At 41.0% G+C, this 24,068-nt stretch overlaps 1 protein-coding gene across 5 annotated transcripts in view; it reads right to left on the minus strand.

Annotated features, from left to right (window-relative positions):
* The window catches only part of BTBD7 (BTB domain containing 7), a 55,059-nt gene extending 31,203 nt beyond the window's left edge, over positions 1-23,856 (minus strand). For 2 of the 5 annotated variants that reach the window (XM_056346029.1, XM_056346025.1), the window contains exons 1-2: positions 23,710-23,856; positions 2,826-3,015 (exon numbers count right to left, since the gene is read on the minus strand). In XM_056346029.1, coding sequence (XP_056202004.1) covers positions 2,826-2,907 — 82 coding nt within the window. In that variant the 5' untranslated portion in view covers positions 2,908-3,015; positions 23,710-23,856. Of the gene's footprint in view, positions 1-2,825; positions 3,016-3,924; positions 4,285-15,263; positions 15,432-22,864; positions 23,020-23,709 lie in introns of those variants that run through there. The other 3 variants (XM_056346027.1, XM_056346026.1, XM_056346028.1) reach the window with 3 other exon arrangements.
* Between the last annotated feature and the right edge of the window lie 212 nt (positions 23,857-24,068).

Here is a 24,068-nt window from a genome sequence, read left to right on the forward strand (position 1 = left end):
TACCCTGGGTTCCAATAGCAAATTTGAGTATGCAGAACATTCTTTTCTATTCCACTAAAAAAAAAAATAAAAATCGCACACCACAAGTCGTAATTTCTTTCCTCCTGATGGCTGCCCTGACATATTACTTGCACATGAATCATCACAAGATCCAAACCTGCAAACTGTGCTATTAACCCTTACAAACAGATAAAATGCTGCTACAGAAGTGCCACCACACAACTGCATTTTGCCAGAGGCAGAAGCAGAAATGCACTGGCACAGCCTCTCTGGGCTCACAACAGCTGGTGGTTCCATATCCGTCAAAAAAAGAATTTTGAGGAGTCACTTTTTGACCTGCATGTATTCCTTCGTAAGGCAGCAGCATTACAAGCAGGAAACAGAAATTTATTCCCCACTTCTACACTAAAAGGCATCAATCTATTGAATGTTGTTAAAAAGCAATAGCTACTTCATGCCCCTGGACCCTATCTAGCTTTGAACAGATAAATATTTACAAGAAACAGATGATTGCCGAGAGAAACTACTTGGGCACTTGACAATGAATAATGGGATGTCTAGTCTCCTCTGCATGTCTACACATTCTGAAGTCTAATTATAGAGTTCTATTTAAAATAAACATCTTTAACAGATGTACCACCCTAGAAACTGTTGGGAAATCTTCCTCCTGAACACTGCAGACAAAACAGCAAGGAGATGACTAGTTAAGCCTTTGCTAAAACAAAAGCATTTTTTGTAGTAAGAGCACTGTGTTATTTCCACTAATTTATCCACTCTTCATAAAATGTAAGCAAATTCAGCATTAGTGTCAATTAACAATGGGAGCTCATCCTATGAAGCTACTGTGCTTTGCCAGATCAGTCTCAGCTTTTAATACTCATCCTACATTTACTATGTAACACGGCACAGCACTTTAACGGTAAAGCAGTGTGTCTAAAACAAACCCATAGTCCTGAATCCAGTTTCCAGGAATAATAAGGCAACTAAGACATATTATGCAGCTATTGTAACTCCAGTCCCTTTATTTCCAGTTCTACTTTGGGACAGCAGAATAGATCTAATGCCTTCTACATTAAAAACAAACAAAAAACCTGTAAACATCGACTTAATACTAAAACATCATTATTCTAACAAATGATGAAACCCTCAGCTATCAGTTTTAGGATACATCTGTTTTCTACTGCGACTGTTACATACACCAATCATCCAAAGAAGAATCAAGATGAGAAAGAGTCAAAACTCCACAAAGTGGGAAGAAGAGATGTAAGTCTGTGACGTAGATAGCACACTTCCTCTACTAGCGCACTCAGGTAAGAGTCATCATAGCACTGCAAGATTTCAGCAAGCATTTTGACCAGAACACTCATTTCCCTTGCCTAAGATGAGACAGCCACATGCTTTTAGGGCTTCCTCAAAAGTCTGAGCCACAATTTTGAACGGGTAATAGGGAACAGTAAATTTATCATACCGCATAATGGGTTTCTATTTTGAATTTCATAATGAAAAGCATCAATAAAACCTCCCATGTACTAAGTAGAAAGTTTCTGGGACATTTAATGAAGCCTTTGGAGCTCTTGCCTCTTCAAATCTGCTCAGGTGTTTCAGCATGCAGATCTGCCTATATTCACATCTGTAAGGGTTTCTCTTTATTCTGTAGAGCACCATATAAAAACCACCACCAAGACATGTAATAAAAATCTTTTTAGTTGTAATTTTCAGAAAGTATATGTATAAACTGGGGCAAAAAAAATACTACTGTTCATTGTGATATACTAAAAATATATAAAGCCTTAAGCAGGACTTTACAGCATGGATATCGAAGATGTTAGTCCTAAAAGTTCTTCCTTGACATGCTATGACAGTGCACACAGAATTTTTAGCCCAGAGCCCAGGTCTTTACATGTAACAGTTTGTGGGCTGCCCTCTACTCAGATCTCCAAAAGCGAGGAGTCTCAGAAAAGCTGCGATAAAAAATTATAAAGCAAGTCAATTTGTTTATGAAGTATTTATGTTATTTACTGCTAAGATCATTCTTCAGGCTGTCAGGGCTGGGGGTTTTCTAAGCAAAAACCTGCTTTCTTTTAGACTCATCACATCACTCTCACACTATAAGTAATAGTTCTTAGATCCACACCGAGGTATTTTTGCACTAGGCTGAAAAGCACATAAAAGGTAACACCCAGTTATGACTGGCATAAGAAATACTTTCTTAAGGGCACTTCAACTCATGTCTCCAGTTAAGTAAGGTCCTTGCTTGTAAATAATACTGTTAGGACAGTAAGTAACCCATTCCCCATTTACAGGAACAGGAGAAGGACAGGAGAAAAAGCTGTCTTCAGGACTGCGTGGTACTTTGACAGGCTTATTAGCAGAGATATCCCTTCTAGCAATAAGGAAATGATTGATGCTGATTAGATGATGCCAATACTACAATGAATACTGATGATCAAGAGTTTTATATGCTTGAACACAGTTTCACAGAAAATCTGAGGAAGAAGAGTAGAAAATGGTAGATAGTATTAACAGAGAGCAAGTGCTCATGAACCGGGAAAACTAGCATGCATGGTTTAATTTTCATAAAAAGTCCACTTCATTCAAATAACCTGGCACCGGCTTACTAGCAAATGGTAGATCAACTCATTGCATACGCAGGCCAAAGAGGAGCTGGACAGTAATGAAACTCATGCACGATTGAGCTTGAATGTATTCAAACTGGTGACCTAGAAAATAAAAGCTCTGCATAACATTAGGACAAGAAAATCAAATCCGTTGCATACACAATCCAAGCCATTCATGAAAGTGACAAGATAACTGAGAAGAGTTACCTATGAATGTCTGTTGTGTCTGTGAATTTCCCCCTACCCTTGGGGAACAGGAGTGAGGGTAGTTAGATGCATTAGCACCCATTTTCTTCAGTCACTCAGGCATTCCGCCTGCTGGCTCTTCAATGTATAATCCCATAATCCTTTATAATATAATCTTCAATCCCAGGTCCAGCATCCTGTTCCTCCACTTCTGAAGAACAAAAACACCAATAAATTACTTCATTTTTTTCCCCAGTAGGTATTATGTGATTTAGTTAAAATAAACTCAGCCTCCAGCACACAGTATTTTCATAAATTAAAACCACAAACATTTCCAAGATAGCTTTTTATTTGAAATACTAAAGCAATACCAAAATATATTTTCATTTTCTAAAATAATGTGTAATTTTCAAAACCATTCACAAATCAGTATGATAAACTGCAACAGGGAGCAGGATGGCTATCAAACTTTTATCTAAGAAACCTTCAAGGAGTTGGTCTAGACTAGATATGCTCCTTTAACTATACCAAGACAGACTTTTCATATATGCTGATATGTTTACATATTGTTATAAAAATCCCACATTGAATTATACTGTCTGAGAAAACAGAATAAACCAATCCCATTGGAGGTTATAACTCATCACTGTTTTCAGCTCCATTTTGATTTCACACCATTTACACAGTTCTCATTCAGTCCTACTTTTCAAGTTCAGGTTAGTAGCTAGAAGTAGGTTTATAACAAAAATAAAGCTTTTAAGCATTCATCTATTGTTTTATTAGGCATTTGAAAACATTCTAAGTCAATTCTGAGGAAATTTGAACAAGGATTAATTGCTAAACATACAACAGGAATATTAATTTATTGCTATATTAGCAGCGTTCAAATATTAATACTGCAAAATGAAAGTTACCACAATGTAGAACTGCCTACTGTCCAGTTGAACACATGTGCCTCCATCCAAAACACCAACGCACAGGTAAGAAAAAGTGACACAAAGCTAAAGCCTATACCAAGAATTTTTTTGGACTCCATTCAATATTGTGAACTAAACTGTATGTAGCTAAATAGGTGTATGTAGATACGTAGCTAAATTCTACCATGTTGTCACAGCAGTACCTATATTTGCTATATGCTCCCAACTTGATCTTCTCAATACACCTATAGCATGTCGAATTGCAGGTGCCATGCAAGAGCTCATGTTTCAAGAACGCTGTAGTACTGTTCCAGTCTCTCTGCTTTAATAATCAGCTTATTTCTGGCATGAGGAGTTCAGAAGAGCGAGTTACTGTGACACTGGGAGGTGAGGTATGATTCACAGGGGAGAGGCACACCTGGCCTCTTAATACAAAGGCAGCATGGAAAGCAGATCCTGGGGAGCAGAAAGCGAGAGACAGGCTGGGAAGGAAAAGGCTGCAAACTGCTGTAAGCGTGGCGGGGGACAGACAGGGGGGACAACACAAGGGCCCCAGGATTTGAGGGCCGGCTACATGAGGATGACAAGTAGACAAGGGTTTGGAAACCTGGCTTTATAGACAATGGGTATGCGAAAAGGTGAGGCGCAGGCACAGGACTGAAGCACTGTGGAAGCACAAGAGAGTGTATCATTGCCAGACATCTGATGCCTTAGAACAAGGTTCCTAAAATCAGACCTTTTGGCATTTGTGGTCTCTGACATCAGATGTTTTTTTTCCAAAAGGAACCACACTGCTTCACACTAGACATGATGTACAGGCAGAACTGCTGCTCTAGAGAGCTCATAGTCCCTGTCTGCCTCACGCAGCTGCAGCCTGCTGATCACTACCTGAATTCTGCTACGGCAAGACACATAACTATAACAACACATCAGCTTTCCTCATATTATGCAGGCCAACTTGAGCCAATCTACAGGCTTGCAAATGCAGGAAGGAGGAACTCCCACGCGTGCCCTCCCTAGCTAGGTGGCAAAGTCTCATCACTTGCCTACAACCCGATGCTGCTCTTAAACTCTATGCCGATTCAGCTTGCTACTCATCAGGAAACAGGAAAATAAAATACCTTCCTACATGAATAGCAAGCCTGCTCAGGATGAAGTTAGAAACCAGAACATGGGCAAAATGTGCAACATCACACCAGCAAACACCAGTAAATCTTCTTAGCAAATGCCAGCTGTTGGATGACTTCAGTTGTAGCCAATGCATGTACTCATTTTCTTCCTTGTGCAGAAATAAGCTAGCTATTCTAAAGTAACAAAATCCGTATGGATGTTGACCTCTTCGCCATACGTGGAAAGCCCCACTGATTTAAGAAAAACACTTAGAAAATTATATCATTAAAACAGGGACACTCAAGTGATTTGTGTATCCACACAGAATATGTTGCTTAAATGTGGTGCCTGTTTCCAGATGGAATTTGTTACATTCAGTACAAGCTTTGTGGAGGTAAAAGTAACCTTTCAAGTTTGAATGCCAATTCTTTCACAAATAAATGCCAGCATCCTGAGTACATATCCCAACAACTTCCTTTTATCAGCTAAAATTGGACTTGGTTCATTTGGACAAGAGTCCTGGAATAATGCCACTTTCCTCTTCTGCATTCAGCTGTGGTGTGATAACTTGTCTATTAGATGTCTACTAATGCTTTTCAGTTCTTCCTGACATGGGAAAAAGCCCAGGAGCCAAATATAAGACGGAAGAAAAAAAAGTGTGGTCGGTTTTTTGGTTGTTTTTTGGTGTTCTGTTTTTGGGGGGTTTTTTTTGCTAGCAAGCACAAAATATACATAATCAAGTCCCAGGTTTGAGGTTAATACCTTCCACTTGGCAACAAGCGTACCCCAGAAGATGGAAGGAATGTGATCAAGGAATAGACACAACTGTTCAGTAAGATTAGCATTCAGTGCTTGAATTTGCAGAACAACAGGATTTAAATTAATTGAAAAATGTAAACACAACAAAAAGCTCCTAAAATATCCAATACATAAAGTAATTTTATTCAGACACTTCCCACAAGAACACTGTTATAAATTAAACCCAAGTGAGTATTGTGCAGAATCAATTCACTCAGTAAATTTAAAATATGTAATTTAAGTAATACAGGACAGTGTAAAAACAGTTTCATATCAAAGCTGTATACATATAAACTTCTGTAACATGAATTTAAGTAAAACCAAACATGCCAGGTTTCAGTGAAGGAGTTCGTTGCAGAGTAGGCACTGTGGTCAGCCACTTACAGGTGCCAAAACTTCTGTGCGTCCTTTCAAATTTAACTGTGCACTGCTTGGTCATGTGTATACTGGCTGACCTCTGCAGAGCATTTCGCATCTTGAATTTCAAACACCTCGTAGTTCATAACAAAATGCATTGTGCCCAATGGCTCAAATATATGGCTTTACTCCCACTACTGCCCTTAACCTCATGTACCAACTGAAAGTATGATCTTTCTATTTTTTATTACATCACTAAATTTTACAAGATAACATTGTATAACCCATGTTGTATTTCCCAAACAATTTAAGCTGGCAGCAGCTATGAACTCTGTCCTTGAGGAAGCCCTGCCTTCCGCTCTTCATTCGTACATCCCCTTTCCTTACCTTGTCTGTTCCGGCTCAAATATTCCATGACCCATATGAACTGCCCCATGCTAAAACCAACCTAGACAAGTTTAAACAGTACCAGTTACCCAACTGGTTTGTTAGGCCATCACAGAACACTCACACCAGCACAGGTGGAGTAAGACAGACTTGGAAACAAGCTGCCAGAGCCAGGACTGCATATTTTGACAGTAAGATGTACTTGAGCCACTCATGCATTCAGGTGGGTTTTTTCTTTTTTTTTTTTTTTTTTTTCCCCTCCTCTTTTTGTTGTTGTTGTTGTTGTGGTTGGTTGGTTGGTTTGGTTCGCTAGTGTCCACTTCGGCTTCTACACTAAACCTAGCCTACCTGCACAGAAGTCAGTCTTACACATAACCTGCTGATTGTAGCACAAACATAAATACATCTTAGTTACCACAAAAAAATGCCAAATCAAGAATGTTGTTTCACATGGTGAAAGACAGCTGTAGGAGATGAACACAAAAATGAAGAAACACCTCCAATTCACAATTAGATCTTCAACTGCAAAAGAAAAGAAAGATTTTGTCTCTCCTTGCAGAAGTTATCAGCATACCAAAAGCCTCTGTATTTTGATGTAGTTGAAGAATTTTTTTAATTTAATTTTAGCCTCAAAACAGTTATGGATTTTTTTTTGTTTAATAACTACCATCAGGTGAACTTCTTGCCTTTCTGTTAAGAGTTTATATGCATTCATATAAGCATTATCAAAAGAAAACTAAATTCAACACCTGCTGACCTACTGAAACAGGATCTCTTGTTGAGAGCAGTGACACACACAGATGTGCACTATGTACGCAGGGCAAGAAAAGTTAAACTATGCCAAAGCTTGTTTCAAAAAAGCCTGCACTGCAGAAATACTATATGAAGTATGTTAAATGAAACCAGGAAGCTTTAGAAGCCAAAATTGCCACCCCAATTGCTACAAAAAGCAGAGAAGTACTTACAGGTTACACTGATATTCAGAGCAGAATAAAATTAAAATTAAAACCAAATCCAGTTAAAAGTTTCAGTACCTGAAATAAGTTTCTCAATCTTCTCAATACTTGTCACACTGAACCTAAAATCCTAAGAACCTAAGACGATTTGCATCTGAAGTGTCTGGGCTAACAGCCAGGAATTCCTGGATTGGGAATTTTGATTTAACAAAAAGTCTGTGTACAGGATGGACTTTGGATAACAGTGACACTTTGTTTATAGTCATCACTCAATACAAAGGTTTCTGTAGTCCACTGGGATCCAGTTAATATAAAGGGCAAGGTGGGGAGCATTATAACACATTTTACAACCAAAAGCATTGGACTTTTTCCCCTCTAAAATTTTAAGCATTTATTCCATTTCTTCTGGAGTTGTTGCCATAGGATTATGAAATAGCATAATCCTAAGACCAGAGTGGGAAATTGTATCAAGTCCGTGCACATACTTGTACCAACGTGATTTTTCAGGTTTTACATTTTACCTAACATATTTTACATTTACTCTGAGTAAATGACAACACAAGTATCACAAGCATACCTTAGTCAAATTTGCTTAGATTTTTATCTAGACCAAAAATGCTATGCTATTCTGCCCCAACGGTTTCTTTCAAGTAACAAGGAAGTGGAACTGTAATGCAAGATGAAACGACAACATACAGCAGTAAATTGGTATATTGGGCGGAGGAAGGAATTTAAAAAAATAAATTGATATTTGAAAGTGATAAACCTAGTAAGGAATTCTTCAACTAAATTTTAGCAAGGACAAGCTTATTTTCATAGGGATGAGGTAAACTGGTAACTAAAAGAAAGAACTCATGAGAATGGACCCCTGCCATTGTCCCTAGGGTACATCCCACCAGCTTGCCTTAACAACCCAAACCTTCCTGTGGCAGAGCAGTGGTCTGGAGACCAACGCAGAGCCCTGAGCCATCACAAAGGAATTCAGGAACAATACCATGTTCAGCAGAATGGTTCTACAGCTCCCATCCACTGGGAAGTCTCCAAAGCCAGCCCTGGCCATGCTGGTTGTTCCACAGTATCACTACTGGAATTACCAGCCAGCAACACCCAAAGGGACAAGCACTTAAAAGAAAGGGAAAGCTGTTTGTGGCTGGAGTTCCAAATGTTTGTTCAGATGTGCGTTTACTATCTAACTCATTTTCTTACTGTCGTACTCAGGGGATGGTTCTCCAAGGAAGTGAAGCAGACAGGAACTGAATACTACTCATCCTGACCCTCCTCTTATTCCATGGATGGGACACTCGAGAGAAGCACTGGCATACTCACAGAGTTTGCTGTATAAGCATACACACTAAAGAAATTAATACATATGGGGCAGCGCTGTGTAATTGGTTAACTATGTAAAACAACTGAAATTTTGAATGACCAGCTGACTCTATAGCCTGCCACATGCAAATCCACACAAAGCCTATTTTGACACTTTCTTTAAAAATCCAGTCAAGCAATCAAACTTTATCATTACTCAAAATTATCTGGATAATACAACAGTAAGATGTAGCTGACAGCTGAAGCGTTCTGGTTTGGATTAGTACTGTACAAACATGAGGAACAGATAATGTTCTTCCTGATTTGGGTTAATGAATCTGTGTTATTTCATGATTTACTGCATTGGAAAGAAAGAAAATCCAATAAGCAAAATACCAGAACTTAAGCCACATCAGCAGTTACAGGCACAAGAGGGCAAGAAAAAGCAGACATAACTAGATTACGAAAGCGACTGCGTTGCTTAGTGCTTTACTGAGAATAATGTGTTCCAGCTATCACAAAGAACCCTTTCTTGAAAGTTAAGCACAAATTTTAAAGCACTTTCTTTCTCATGAAGTAGTACACTTCTCCATTAAGAAGTTCTTTTAAAATGGAGGTGGCAGAAACCCCACAGTAGTCCTGGCTTTTTATTTCTAGATTTCTTGAGAATCATAGCACTGAATTTTAGGAAGAGAAAAACAAGAAATTAAAGCTGCACCAATTTTTAACACATCCTCTGAGGAATCAGAATGAAAGGTAGAAGAGCTATACTCAAATAGAGTATAAAGGTGTGGAGTCTTAAAGATATGTACACTTCAGAAAGACTTTTGATTATCAACAAAGCAATTCAGAGTATGATGTGAATGTGTCACACCCTAGAAGAAATTAAGTAATGTCATCAGCAGGGAGTGACAGGTCAAATCACTAACAGCACTGCAGGGGCGTGGAACATCAACATATTTGTATTTTCTTAAATAAAAAAAGTTCCAGCACCTAAAAAAACACACACACAAAGCACATGCAGACTGAGTTACAGCAGTACAATCTTATAGATAATAGGAAGTTTCTCCCAAGCAACCTAGATGTTTTCACATACTGGCAAATTAATCTTGATCTCTGTACATCACTGATCCTTCCAGCTGGTTGCAAGCACCAATAATTAACCAAAAATCTATTCTGGTTGATGATACTAACATGAAAGACTTAGCTAATGTTCCTGTAAGTTGAATTCAAAACACATTTTAGCAAAGTCAACAAGAACTCATTTATTGCCCTCTAGGACTCTCTTGAAGTGAAATGACAACATATACTTCAATGACTTTCCATTTTTTAGAAGTTCACTTGAAAGGAACATTACCTGACTTAGACACAAAACATCATTAAATCTACTTCGTAAGAAAATCAGAAGTCCTATCAAGTAATTACAGATGAACATATCCATTTAAAGGGAAAGTGAGGATAATTCATTTTAGCCAATCTAGAATAATTGCAAGATATTCTGACATACTGTAATACATTGAGAAGTCTAAAGTATTTTCAGAAAGGCCTCTTCTGAGCAAACAAAAACATGCTTTTGTTTAAGAAAGGCAAATCCTCTTTGGTATATGTGAATATATCAGTTGGTTAAGACAAAAATAGGAATCTCCAAATTACATGAAAAGTCATCTCCAAAAAAGGCTTACACTGCTTTTTAAAGTAGTCTGCAGCCACTTCACCCAGTCAAATTTCACCTAAGTTTAGCTTCAGATACTCAGATTGAACACCAGCCTGGTAAGACCACTGCCCTTCTCTTTCTGTCTGTCCTGGTTTCAGCTGGGATGGAGTTAATTTTCTTCTTAGTAGTTAGTACAGTGCTGTGTTTTGGCTCTGATGTGAGAACAATGTTGACAGCACACTGATGTTTTCAGTTGTTGCTGGGTGATGTTTATACTAAATCAAGGACTTTTTGGTTCCTTGGGCCCTGCCAGCCAGAGGGCTGGAGGGGCACGGGAAATTGGGAGAGGACACAGCCAGGACAGCTGACCTGAACTAGCTAAAGAGGTATTCCGTACTATATGATGTCATGCTGAGTATATAAATTGAGGGAAGAAGAAGGAGGAAGGGGGGGACATTTGGCATTATGGCGTTTGTCTTCCTGAGTAACCGCTACACGTGATGGAGCCCTGCTGTCCTGGGGATGGCCAAACATGCCCATGGGAAGTGGTGAATGAATTCCTTGTTTTGCTTTGCTTGTGTGCACGGCTTTTGCTTTTACCTATTAAAGTGTTCTTATCGCAACCTCTGAGTTTTACATTCCTTTCCGATCCCCCTCCCCCTGGGTGAGGGGGAGTGAGCAAGCGGCTGCGTGATGCTTGGTTGCTGGCCAGTGTTAAACCATGACACTGTCTCCAGATACTGCCTGTCCTTTATTGCACCAGTATCCTCAGTTATCTGCTCCCTTCTTCCCCCATGGAAAAGGCAAGAGTGGAGCAAAAAGCAAGAATCCTCCACATGAAGCTGTCCCACCTTTATACAGCATATTTCATGGGCTTCCTATTCAAGTACCCCTTAACCGTCAGCAGGACCGTTGCTTTTTGTGGAGCAGGGCAGGGAGTCTTTCCTCTCTGCAGTTTTCACAATTCACATGATTTTATTCTATTTTCTTTGAGAGTCTCCCCCAAAGATCACCGTTTCATTGAGAAAGGGAATTCCTCCTCTTGCTAGAGCTGTGACCCAACCACAACACAAGATGCTGTTTTCAATTAGCAAGTCTACTAAGACAGGGAAATCTTGGCTCAAATCCCAACCACATGGAAGATCTGTCTCTGGATTTCAGACCTGCTGCTTTCTCACATCAAGTACCACCCCAGCGGGATATACCCCACAGTCTCCTTGTACTAGAGACATTTTCCCTTTTCTCCAAGCTCAATTATTTCACAGAAAGCCATTTACTCTGAACAAGGATCTGGGAGCTTCCCGTACACAGCAGCATTTCCAAATTCACTGCATTTCTCAGAACATGTTTCCTCTGAGAATATATTAAAGTTACTAATAAGACAATCCTAGACACTATTCACGGTACCTACACTAAGTAAGCAGCACACATCCTCTCTTAGAACTTGCTATTTTCAATTTATCTTCAAAAGAGCCTCCCTTTGATCCACAGCCTTAAGAGGAACAGTAGTAGTCTCTAGTGATGACACTGCTTGGGGTTTTCCCAACAATAGCTCCAGCAACCCCATGTCAAAGCAGACTAAAAATCTTAGATCCATGTACTTATTGACCTTCCTATATGGGTGAATTTTGTTCATAAATCAGTTTACTGATTACCTCCATCATCTTATTTTGGCTACAGTCAACTCATCCTGCCAGATAGCCACTGTATCAGTAACATCATCATCCTGAGGTATTTCTGTTGCTTGGAACCATTACCGACATAATTCCTCATTAATACAGTATTTCTGCATAATCCTCTTCCCTTCTGCATGAGCTTCTGAGATGCTTGGTGACAAAATAATATGCATCTCATCTATTTCCACTGAAAAACTCTGCTTGTTGTTAAAAGAAGCTGTTACCAATATTGCCATATATTCAAAACTATTTTCTTTACATCCCCCCCCTTAATATACCACCGTTCTTTTTGTTCTGTACAGCATCCTTTCCATGGATGCTTACACCATCACACAACCGCAGATTTAACTCACACAGCCTTTTCTCTTCGATATAACAAAAGTTTAAAGTATCAGTTGCTAGCATCATCTCTTATAAACTAAGACTACTGGATTCATCTATTTATAACATAAAATCTGGAAGGTGGAACACGGAAAGGTATGGTAAAGAACTCAAAAGATAATCTAGTCCAGCCATTTCATAAGACCCATGAGGAATTTTATTAGAGAAACATTTATTTTCCTCCTTCAAGAAAGCATTAAGTCACAGCCATAAAACTGACACGTTTCAGCTACAGTTTAAACAGAGTTTCTAAAATAATAGTCACAAGCCACAACAAGTCTTGGATCCAACAAAAACACAATTCCAATCTGGATTCAAAATGCATTATTTTGTGTATGCAAAAACCGGTTGGTTCACCAACACTGTGGTTCCACGCACATTTCTTCAGCAGCAGTGCTCACCTCAACTACTATCACCATCTTCTCAAAGCTCCTCCACCATGCCAGCAACCAAACCAAGGTATTATTTTCTGCAGAATTTTTCTCTCCAGCATAATTAGCTCCCTGCACCAGTTTACCAAATGACCCATGGAACGTCACTAGGAGAGGGAAGACTAGGAATAAAAGGCTGCTTGCTCCCCACAGTCAAACACAACATGCAGTTTGACTAATACTCAGTTGGCACAGCCTTCAAAAAATAAAAATCCCCCAACATTCCTAGTCCCATGCATTCTTTTCTACAGCAAAGCTGTCCCCTTTCATTCTAGCAGACATTTGGGAAGCCATGTAAGTCCTACCAGGGACCTGACTGGACCATATTTGTTTTCAGCGGATCCTCTGGGGTGGCTGCAACAGCCACTGCCCTCAAGTACAGCACCACCTCTATCTTCACACAGTCAACTGCCATTTTCAACATAAACATCTTAATGTAAGCAGGTAGCTATATGAGACTACTCTTGCAATATGCTGTTTCTCTTACATAGCTCTTAAAAATTACCCGCAGGAAAAAGATCATCTTCAAACTGTCTGCAAAGCAAGGGCACTCCTGGCAGAAACAGGCTATTGAGAGAGCACCAACTACTGCTAGGATTCACCACAGGAGTGCTCACTAGCTCAAGTGCTGTCTTCTTTGGCCTGTACTTTTCGTTCTGCATTTGTGTAGTTTGTTCCTCCTTTCAATTAGGCCTTGGTTAACCACCCTTCAGATAGCAGCCACTAAGTTACTATTTAAATAGTCATTAAATATTACTACTAAAGAGGTCCATGGGGATTGTTGCTTATCTGAAGGCATGGAAGATTTCAAATTTGCAGTGACAGAATATATGCATCTAGGTATTAGTCATACAGGGAAAAAATAAAAAGGCAAGCCTACGTGCATTTTAATATATTCCCCTCAATCCAGCAAATTCTTCCACTGATGAGAAGCAAACTGTGTATACAGGTCTCCCTGCCTGTCAGCTTTTCACAGGTACATCAGGGTGATCTGACACTACCACTGAAGTCAGACTAACAGAAGGTCCTCTCATGCTGCTGCTCCAGCCACGGGGCTTTCCTGCTTCCCCTCACACTACATACAAAGGTTTTACGATCACAGAACAAGTCACTTCAGATAGCTGATCCATCACCCCACTGCTGGAGGAGGTAACAGACAAGAAAAAGTGAATTCTTGCAGGTCGGTCTGACAGTCTGGAACAAGAACCCACAGCTGTCAACGTGAAGAGAGCACACTGTTGCTATTAAATTGCCTCACAATTCAACAAAACTATATTCTTATAGTCATCCTTTTTATTCTCTCTGAGCTTGGGCTCAGCCTCAACAAGTCACTCGAGGCTGGCCCCAGGCACACAGGCAAAGCCCCGCTTTGCAGCCGCTCTTTCCAAGGCTCAGGTTTCCCTGCTGACACTACCTTTTCCTCTTGTCTCCTAGCATCCACAGTCACTCCCAGGTCTACTCTGCTCACTGAAGCAGGCAGCAATACAAACTGGAAAATTCATCGTGCATGGGTTTTATACAACAATTGACTCATTCGAGAGCTTGTAAACTGGTTATGGACTGCTGCCACCCTGAGCAAGTCTGACATTCCTGGTAAATCCTGCAGGCTGTTTTCCTTTTATTCAGATGCTTTTAAACATACAAAACCACAACTAACATGGTGATCTTACACCTGTTTTTATAAATCAGTTATCTTTGTATATAGTAAGATTTTCACAGTTATTTAAAAGCTTGTGCATATAAAAGATTTCTCCTTTGGTTGGGCTCCTCTATGGTCAACTTAAATTCATTAGCTACAGCCGAAAATTTTAAGAGCCACGCTGACTTCAACAAGTAATACACCATAACATCTAATGCCAATAAATGTCTCTATGCCATACACTTCAAAGGCCTCAGCCATTTTGAATATGGATATTTTAGTACTTGAGAGCATGTACAGTAACAGACTATACTAATATTGCAATCCTTCCCCTCACAAGCAAACTTCAGATATTCCCATGAACTATCAGAACCCTCAAAAGTTTCACCAATAACTTTAGCCTCAGTAGTTACCTTCAGTAATTCTTACATTTAGATTCCATGCAAGTGCAGCAAGAACTAAATGCTCACTAACTTTGAGGCCTGTCCTCCCCACAAATACAGAAAACCATTTCAAATGAAACAGAAAATACACTTTCTCAATGATAAAAGCCATAAAGGAAGGAAGGAAAGGCTTCGTCAGAAACCTAGTCTAGTAGTTAGTCTACAATTAAGTTGGAGCTTTGTTTACATTTTCCCCTTGGCAAAAGGAAGTTATGTCTTCCAAATTTCCTGTAACAAGCCCTCTCTGCATTTATTTCTAAAGCATTTATTTTTTGTCCTGTAACACGAACATGCAAGTTTTACATAACAGCCAAGGGAGCATCACACAAGTTGACATAACATATTGCTCCTCAAAACAGAAGCATCAATCATTTACAAATTTAATTCAGCAGTATCTACACATACCTCATGTATGCAGACTTTTTAAGATTGCATAGTTATGAGAGACTGTGGGGTGGTTTTCTGTTCACCTACTTGCTAAAGCAAATCTGCACTTTGAGCAGACTGATCGTACATCTTAACTCTTCCTTCTCCCTCCACAAGACTTGAAGCTTTTCAGCTGTCCCAGAACATCTGAAAAAAATAGATTTTTCAAAGGAATAAAAAAAAAATTTAGAAGGAAAGCAAAAGTCTGCTGGACTATACTAATTAGAGAAGATGCTCCATTAAAGCAACCCATTGCTCTTAATCTCATTTTATAGCAAATTTTGTTCACCTTTCTCTTATCTGCAACTGTCCTTAATACTCTTTCACAATCAAAGCAAGGGCAAAACGCAGAAAGTCTTTGCCAGTGTGAGCTATACTTACCAAACCACCTTTGATTCTTCTGTTATTTGAAAAGTTCATCAATATATGGGAAAAATTCAATATTGCCACCAAAAAAAGCAATCTTACTTCCCTGTCTAGCAGATTATCATTCCCACTAAACTCTTCTTCCTCTACTTGCACATTCATACCCAATGAACAGGAAGAGTTTTTAGCTAGATCTTTTTTCAGAAAAAAGGTTAATTTTAACTTAAAGGAAACTAATCTTATATGTGTGGAAAAAGGGAAAAGGCAAGCTCCTTTTCCTTCCAAATTTAAAACAAGGATGAAACTCAGATTCACAAGATGTTTAAATAAGCACTCTAGTTACTGTTGAGGACTGCTAGGGCTTAATACAATTCAACCTTGATGCAGGTAAACACAAAATGTGAAATTTTCCAGTTTAATACTATAGAAAAATAAGTTGGTAGTTAAAAACAGAATGAGGGGAGAAGGGAAGAAGGAGAAAGGGAAGTAGATCCCCAAGATGGTGGTAAAGAAATATCTAGATCAGCACAAGCCTGTTAACCCAAACTGCCAAATTTTTCTCAGCAGAGAATCTTAAAGCAAGACAAAACAAATTTGATTTTCCTTAAAATGGAAAAGCCCTGAGTAGTATGGACAGATCTTTTGGAAAGTTTGCTTTAGGGCTGTACTTTGGAACAATGTAATTTAAGCCTAAAACCCAACTCAAATAGAAAATGGCTGTATCACAGCAAAGATCTTCATTAAATGCAGTTACAGATAAGCAGCTTTGATTTAGTGCAGAAATACACATACAAGAGTCACTTTACCAGGGGTTACCAAGTCTTCAAGTTTGTGTCTAGAACTATAGAGTACTATCAGAGAGGGGATATTCTTATACTGTATGACAACCTTAACTATGCTAGGAGCATATTTAGGCATTTCAAGTTCAAATGCATATTTCCAGCATGCTTAATAAAGGACTAAACCCTACACAGATTTTGATGACCATGTAAGAAGCAGGAGGTATTTTCTGATCCAAATAATGTATCTTTTTATTTAAAGGGAAAAAAAAGCAGAAAATTATTCTTTTAAATATTATCTTTGGCTATTCAAAAAGAGTCAGTCAAGGTGGAACTCGAGAATCTGAGGCAGTAATCACACATTCTATCCAAAATTTAGATAAGCTAAATACCCAAATTACTCACGAAAACAAACTATGGAGGAGATGGACATACTCGGTAGACTGGGGCAGTGAGGGAGGGAGACAACATGACAGACTCACAGTGACACTGACCAGCAACTCCTCATTCCCTTACATTTGTAACAGTCCTGTAACACCATGCAACAATGTATAACACCGTATTCCTAAGAATGACAGCGCTGCATCCAGCTCACCAGTAACAACTGCTGCCTCTCAGGAGCTGGGAGGTACTGACACCGCTTGGCTTCTTCCTCGTTCAGTATCAAGGCCATCACTACACTGAATCATACCAAACTTCCCCCCTTGAGAGCGCATTCTGTCAACTCAGCATTCTTCTACCATGCTAGCGCCTGAAGCACAATAAACAACCCATTTCAGAAACTTCCTAGAAGTACCTCCTTGCAGACTGACAAAGGGATCTTCAACTTCTAATGTCAGCATAAGCAATTTGATTGTATTTCAATGAGGTGCAGTCACTACTAGAATGACTTTAAAGAACTCCACGAACCTATTAACGTTATGGTCTCTGCCCACATTCTAGAGATTCTGTATGTATTTCACATCACCTCTCAACCATCTGATATTATGATGCCCACTACAGGATGAGCCAAGATACAGGACATCATGCTTTAATGTATTCCCATGCTTCATTAGTCTGTGATATTTTTTTTACATGGATAAATCAAAAATTCCACTATGTACATGCCTACACTCCTGCCTTCTCCAGGATGAAATTTTCTGGTCATTCAGTTTAATATCACAAGCAGCTTCAGAGGTGGTTACGTTTCTATGTATTTTAAGAAACAGACGTCTGGGTACACGAGAGAAAATCTCTAAATGCCTCCAACTTGTACAAAGTACTTCAGCACAACCTCGTATTCAACACTACAGAATTTACATGGGTGAGCCCTATAATTATCACAGCAGCAGAAAGTCTTCGAAGAGGACTTGTATCTTCTTAGACAAAGTCCAAGATCACCAAACCCACAGCAAACCCGGTTCCTCAGTTCCAACAGCCAAGGAACCACTTCCCCCCACCCTTACATTGAGAGTCATCAGGAGAACAAAGCTAAGGCAGAAGACTTAAAAAGCTGAAAGAGTAAGGCAGCACCAGTCCACAAAATAGTGTCTCATTGCGTTCTGATTGGTTTTGTTATTTTAGAAGGCTTTCTAGTCAGCTCTCAAGCAGCATTTCCAATATTGCGGTCAGGAGAAAAAGAGTATGAAAAGGAACTTCTGTCACTCCTACTGATTATTTTTAAAGCAATTGAAACAGTTCCGTGAGGAGTAGGTTATTCTACATACTTCATTGCAGTATGATCTGGGGGTAGCAGATGATGACAAGCAAAGCAGCATTCCACTTTCTCACTAATACAATGTGATCTACTTGGTCAGTCAAAAAAAATACTTTAATTTGCATATAAATAAGTATAATTTTACTAAGGTCTGATACCTTCACAAGACTTTGGTATTCTTGCTCTATGTATTCCAAACCTCTATTCCCATGTTGGACTATAAAAAAGAACAGTCTTCCCTGACCCAAACGAAACCCTAAAACATGCATGTGAGCACCCAGAGATACATTTTTACAGCTCTACTAATCACATATTGCTTCTCCAAGTACTGGGTCACAAAATAACATGCCCAATTAAAAGGCCACGCAGCAGTCACTTTAGTGTTTAGCCATCACTGCCATCGATGGAAGTGTAAAACTGCTTGACAGTTACGCTAAAATAGTTTTAACAGATCTTGGACAACGTTTCCAAATTAGAGAGGAATCTTGCATACCATCAACTAGCTTCATCTCTCTCTAAAGCACTTCCCACTAGATAACACTCAAGATTTGAAGTGATGAAAAATGCCAGAAGAGATTCATCTTAAAAGCTGCAAGTTAACATACTGAAATAATCCTATATCAAAGAGGACACAGTGGAAATAAAAAGGCTCTTTAAGATCATAGGGAATGGCAGTAACAGGGGCACTAGAAAGAGGATCTTTAGGATAAATTTTAAAAAAATAAATTATACCCTGTGCAATTTACTATAATGGACTGGGAACAGGATACGATACGATAGGTAAGAATAGCAAAGGCGGACAGAAAAAAAAAACCAACCCACAACAGTCTTTCTGATACAGGAAGAACCAAACATACAATGAAGTTGAGTGTCATTTAGACCATACAGCATGGCCACTGAATTCAGAAAAAAATTTGAGGACAAAGATCAAACAGGATTCACAAAATGATCAGACATATATATACAGCTAACAGCTACTGTTAGAATTTCAAGTCGGAAAAATTACACAAGATCTCTAGAAGATACTTCTGAAACTTAAGGAACTGATTTAGGAAGATATTACCCATAAATGTTACACCCCCACACCTTACTGGAAGTTTCTTCAGCAGTTTTGGTTGCTGCTAAGATTTTTTTGCATGTTTTATCACTCCGGTATAACATGGTAATTCCTATTTTTCATTTAGATAAATAGTTTAAACCCACTGATGACAGAAAATCCCCAACAGGCTGAACACGTGTCTGCAAGCCCACCAGTCCATTACACATTCAGTGTAATCTTGCATAACACTTACACCCAATGGAGCAATCACATCAGACTTGAATTTAATTAAGTATATAGTTATGTATGTACTTCAGTCCAACACACTTCAGGCAACACAGTCCCACCCCCAGATCCCCTTTACCTACCTGACCTTGCCTTTATACTGTGTCAGCAAATAAATTTTCCATAGCAATGTGATGACCCAGATTAAGGACCTGATCTGAAGTCATTTTCTGTTTTAGTGATTTACTTTTCAGACAGATCAGTTTCCTGCAATGCTTCAGAGTGAAGCCATGTAAACCATTCTCTCAACAGAGCTGAAGGGACAGTGCAGGATGCAGAAAAAAACAGCTGCGGACTAAGTGTTTACGCCAATTTTGCCACCAAGCATCCATCAAAAACCTCATAGGCATCCTTGTAAAGCAACAGAGCTATCTGCCATGGTCCCAAGGACAAGGAAATTAGAGACTTCAGACCCCCTTTAGTTTCAGATGAACCTCTGACACGATCAGCTCTCTTTGAACACTGAAAACAAAACCACCACCGTCAGAGAATAAGATGAAAGCAAAATGCTAAACCTCTAAGAACTTCAGACAGCAAGGTATAAGTGTTGCATACACCATCATTGATACTCATCTCCTTCCTATCCATTTTTCCTCTTGCCTATTTCTACTCTCCCCAACACACAATTTCACTGTTTCTACATAAAACACACAAGGATTTCAGGTCTCCTAATGTAGGACCTGAATATTATGTATATTATGTATTATATAATGTATATTATACAGACCTTCTGTATAATATACATTATTATGTATAATCCATTCATTATACAGAAGGCATCATTATAATTTGCATCCTTCTTGGGAGACAGGCCGGACAGACTGGATAGGCACAAAATGCAAGACTAGCATCACACTTTGCAACTGCAGTCCCTTCTTGTTACACTTCAGGCAGACTGGTAAGCAAACATATGAAAGAACATTCTGAAAGTCTGTAATAGTTTGTGTTCAAAGATTTAAAGATACACTGACAAGCCTTATGCCTCAAAGAACCTGGGTAATGAAACAGATCAATAACTACATGACTCACTGGAAGCTCATCGAACACTCACATCTGAAGAACTAGGCTTCCCAGTCTCCACTGCATGCACAATAAAGTTTATGCATCTTTTCACACTTGTGTGAAATAACAGTACAAGGCACTGATCTGGCAACAGAAATCAAAACTATGTAAATATGTTCCAAAAAAAAACCCCCAAAAGAATTAAGATTGAAACTCGCAATTTTGCATCTAGATTTACCGTAAGAACAGTAAGATTTACCAGAAGAAATTCTCATTGGTATTAAGAACACTGCTCTTAAGAAGAAATAACTGTCTCTATAGATTTTTTTTTTGTTTGATTAATGTGAACTACATGCAGTTTATGTGAGACGTCTGTAGGATGTTTTGATTCATGTTACTTTTTGTCTCAGTTGTGGCTGGCTGCCTTTCAACCTTGGTCATCACTATGCAACCATGACATTGGAACACACTCCCCTTTTCTTGCATGTCACCGGGTATATCAAGACCAAACTAGCATCAGGGTGGCAGGAGGGTCAGGGCTAGTGTCACGCCCCCTCCCAAGGCCACATGCAGGACCACAAGATACCACAACACCAATGCAGCCTGCAAAGCAGGACAGAGGAATGCATTGTCCAAGCCTAGAATTCATCCTCTACAAGCCTCTAGGATAACTGTCATCAGTGACAGCTGTAAACCTGACATCATGTGCGCAGCAACTTGATAGTCCGCTTTCAAAATGAAGACTCAATATTTTGTTAGTCTATTAATCAAGCTCTGACAGCCCCACTGAATTAAATTCAAAGAGCTGGCTGCAAAGACAGTACATTTTACTACAATTTAACAATGAGCAACATCCCTTTACAACACAAAGTTTTGAGCTTCTCAGACAAGCTTGAAAACCAAGAGGGGGAAGAAAAATGAAAAAAAAAAAAAAAAAAACAAAACAATCACTATGACAAGTTCATGCAAGTCTTCCAGAAGAGCTTATAAAAATAATTTTATTCCTTCACATATGACTCTTTGCAGATCAGTCAATGCCAGCTATAAGCATTACACCACTACTGTATCTGTGACTCAGCAAGGGAATCTGGACATATGAAGAAAATTAACTTACATTAGTAAGAGGCAAGGATTTTTAAAAAAGCCGGTAATTACAATAATGCCACAGAAAATTATCTAAGATGACTTGTGTCTGTGCTCCTTGTATGTTCAAGCGTACACAATTAGATTAGAATATCAAACCCATTCATATATCAGCTAAAGTCTGAAAGCAAGTAAAACAATGCTTTGTGCAGCCGAGCCAAAAACAAAGGATTCAATAGGGTTTTTTCATCTCCCATGAACAAAAGCAAACACCGACTGTACATTCTACACAAAATACTGGACTCTATTTCCAAGATTACCTGTATGCAGTCCAACTATGCAAGTCCAGCTTTAAATCTGAGTAAAAACCAGAGCAGTTGGCATCTTCACATTGTAACTTAGGATACAAACTTCATTTGCCCAGCCAGACATCAAGAGGTTTACATACAAGCACAGACAGCAATGTTTACATAACATTATTTGATGCAACAAAGTAGCAAGTTCTCAAATAGCTCAATTACGGTTTGGTCCGTCAACTAAGCCTAGTTTTTCCCCAAGAAGGGAGAAAACCTCACAAGCCATACCTTTTGAATACATTATCTTCATCCAGATAGCCTACAAAAGAAGCATTCAGACCTTGCCTTTTAAACACCAGTCCACAGAGCCTGTACATCACCAAGACACTTGTTCCACATCCTCAAAAATAATCTCTATAGAATTAATTTTGTAATATTGGCAACAGACTCTTAGTCGACAAGGGGAGGAGGGGAAAAAGGCGGAAGAAATATTTTCGTGAATTTCTTAAGCAAAAGGTTCAAACAGAGAGGGGTCTAAACTCACTGGATCTAAAAAAAAGAATTCCCCTTCCTGCACCTCCCAGTACAAAGAAGCATGCTGATAACCAACTAGGATGAAAGCGGTCCATGACCTATGCTTGAAACAATAAAGGAGAATCTTAGAAGACTGTCTTTCCTAACATCTTTCAGACAAAAGAGTAAGGCTTTAACTCATCAAGCTTCTCAGTGCCTCAAGAAAACGTTATGAGTGCTAAAACTATTGTCTCTGAGTTTCTGTTTTTATTTTCTCCATTTCTAAATTAAAACAGAGCATGCAGTATGTGGTAAAACCAGAGATAACCGCATCCCAGTGGTATATCTGCCAAACGCTTTAGATTTGTGTATTATATTACACTGGTTTTGAGCAAAGCCTCGAGCGCTGCCACATTCCCTAAGCTGAATTCTCACAAATAAAGCTTCATTGCATCAACACGTATGTTATTATCTTACTAGCATATTTTATGCTAGCACTAGACATGCGTGTCATCTTTTACCCAATGGCCTCAGATGGGATGGCAGAGGAGAACAAGCAGAAGCGTGAACCGAGAGCGAAGCACTATCCAACAGCAGCAGGAGTATCCCTGAGGCACAAGCAGGCACACCACCTGCACAGCTCTCCCAAGTTTCTCCAGAAACACCACGGAAACACCTATACGGAGAGGAGGAGGATGAACCCCCACGTCCCCGGGCGGCGGCAGCGCCAGGCCCGCACGAACCGCCACGGGCCGGGCCGGGCGCACCGGGGGAGCCCCGCCGCTCCCGGCGAGCCAGCGCGGCCGCTCTCGCACCAGCCGGGGATAAGGGACGCACGGCGGCGGCAGCGCAATCTCGGCGGCCGCTCCTGCCCGAGGCGGCTCCGACAGCCCCTCGGAGCGCTCCGCCGGGGCCGCTGCCGCCCAGCGCCAGAGGGCCACGGTGCCCCGGGCAGGCGGGGAGCGCTCCGCAGGGCAGCGGCCGGTCAGGCTGCACCAGACGGCCGCAACAGGCGCGGGGGAGGCCGCTGCCGGCGCTCCGGAACAGGGACCCCCGCGGGTCGAGCCCGCCCGCCCCCGAGGGCCGCTCCCCGCGGCGGGAGGCCTGGTGGGCGGCGGGAGCCTGCACCCCTGCCCGCCGCGGCGGCGGAGCTGCGGGCTGGGAGCGCCAAGGCGGGCGCCGGAGGAGCCCGGCCACAGCCGGCGCGGGACACCGCCGGCCCGGCGGGGCGCCCACCCGGCCCCAGCTCCGGGAGCCCCGCCGCGGGGGCGGCGGCGGTCTCACCCGCTCCCCTCTGCCGCCGTGATACCGAGGCCGGGCCCCCTCCCAGCCCACACCCACCGCGCGGCTCCCCGCGACACCTCACCTCCGGCAGCCGGTCGCCGCCGCCATCCTCCCCGCTCAGCACTACCCGCTCCCTCCCGGCCCCGCTCCGGCCGCCGCCATTTTGATCCAGAGCCCCAGACTCGGCCGGGCAGAAGGAGCGGGCACGGCGCCTGCGCAGCGCCGCTGCGGCGCCCGGGCCACGTGGTCCGCGGGGGAAGGGGCGGGCGGGGGCGGGCTGCCGGGGGGGCGGCCGGCATGGCGGGGGGGCGGAGGGCCGCTGGGGGCGCGGCTGCGAGCGGTCTCGCCGCCGGTCGAGGCTTGTCCCTGTCACAGCCCCGGTGTGGGGACAGGGGGATGGCGACGCGTGGTGGCAGCCGTGCCAAGGGGGAGCTGACGCTC

This window comes from Falco biarmicus, chromosome 7 (assembly GCF_023638135.1).
Source record: "Falco biarmicus isolate bFalBia1 chromosome 7, bFalBia1.pri, whole genome shotgun sequence".
NCBI classification, from domain to species: Eukaryota; Metazoa; Chordata; class Aves; order Falconiformes; family Falconidae; genus Falco; species Falco biarmicus.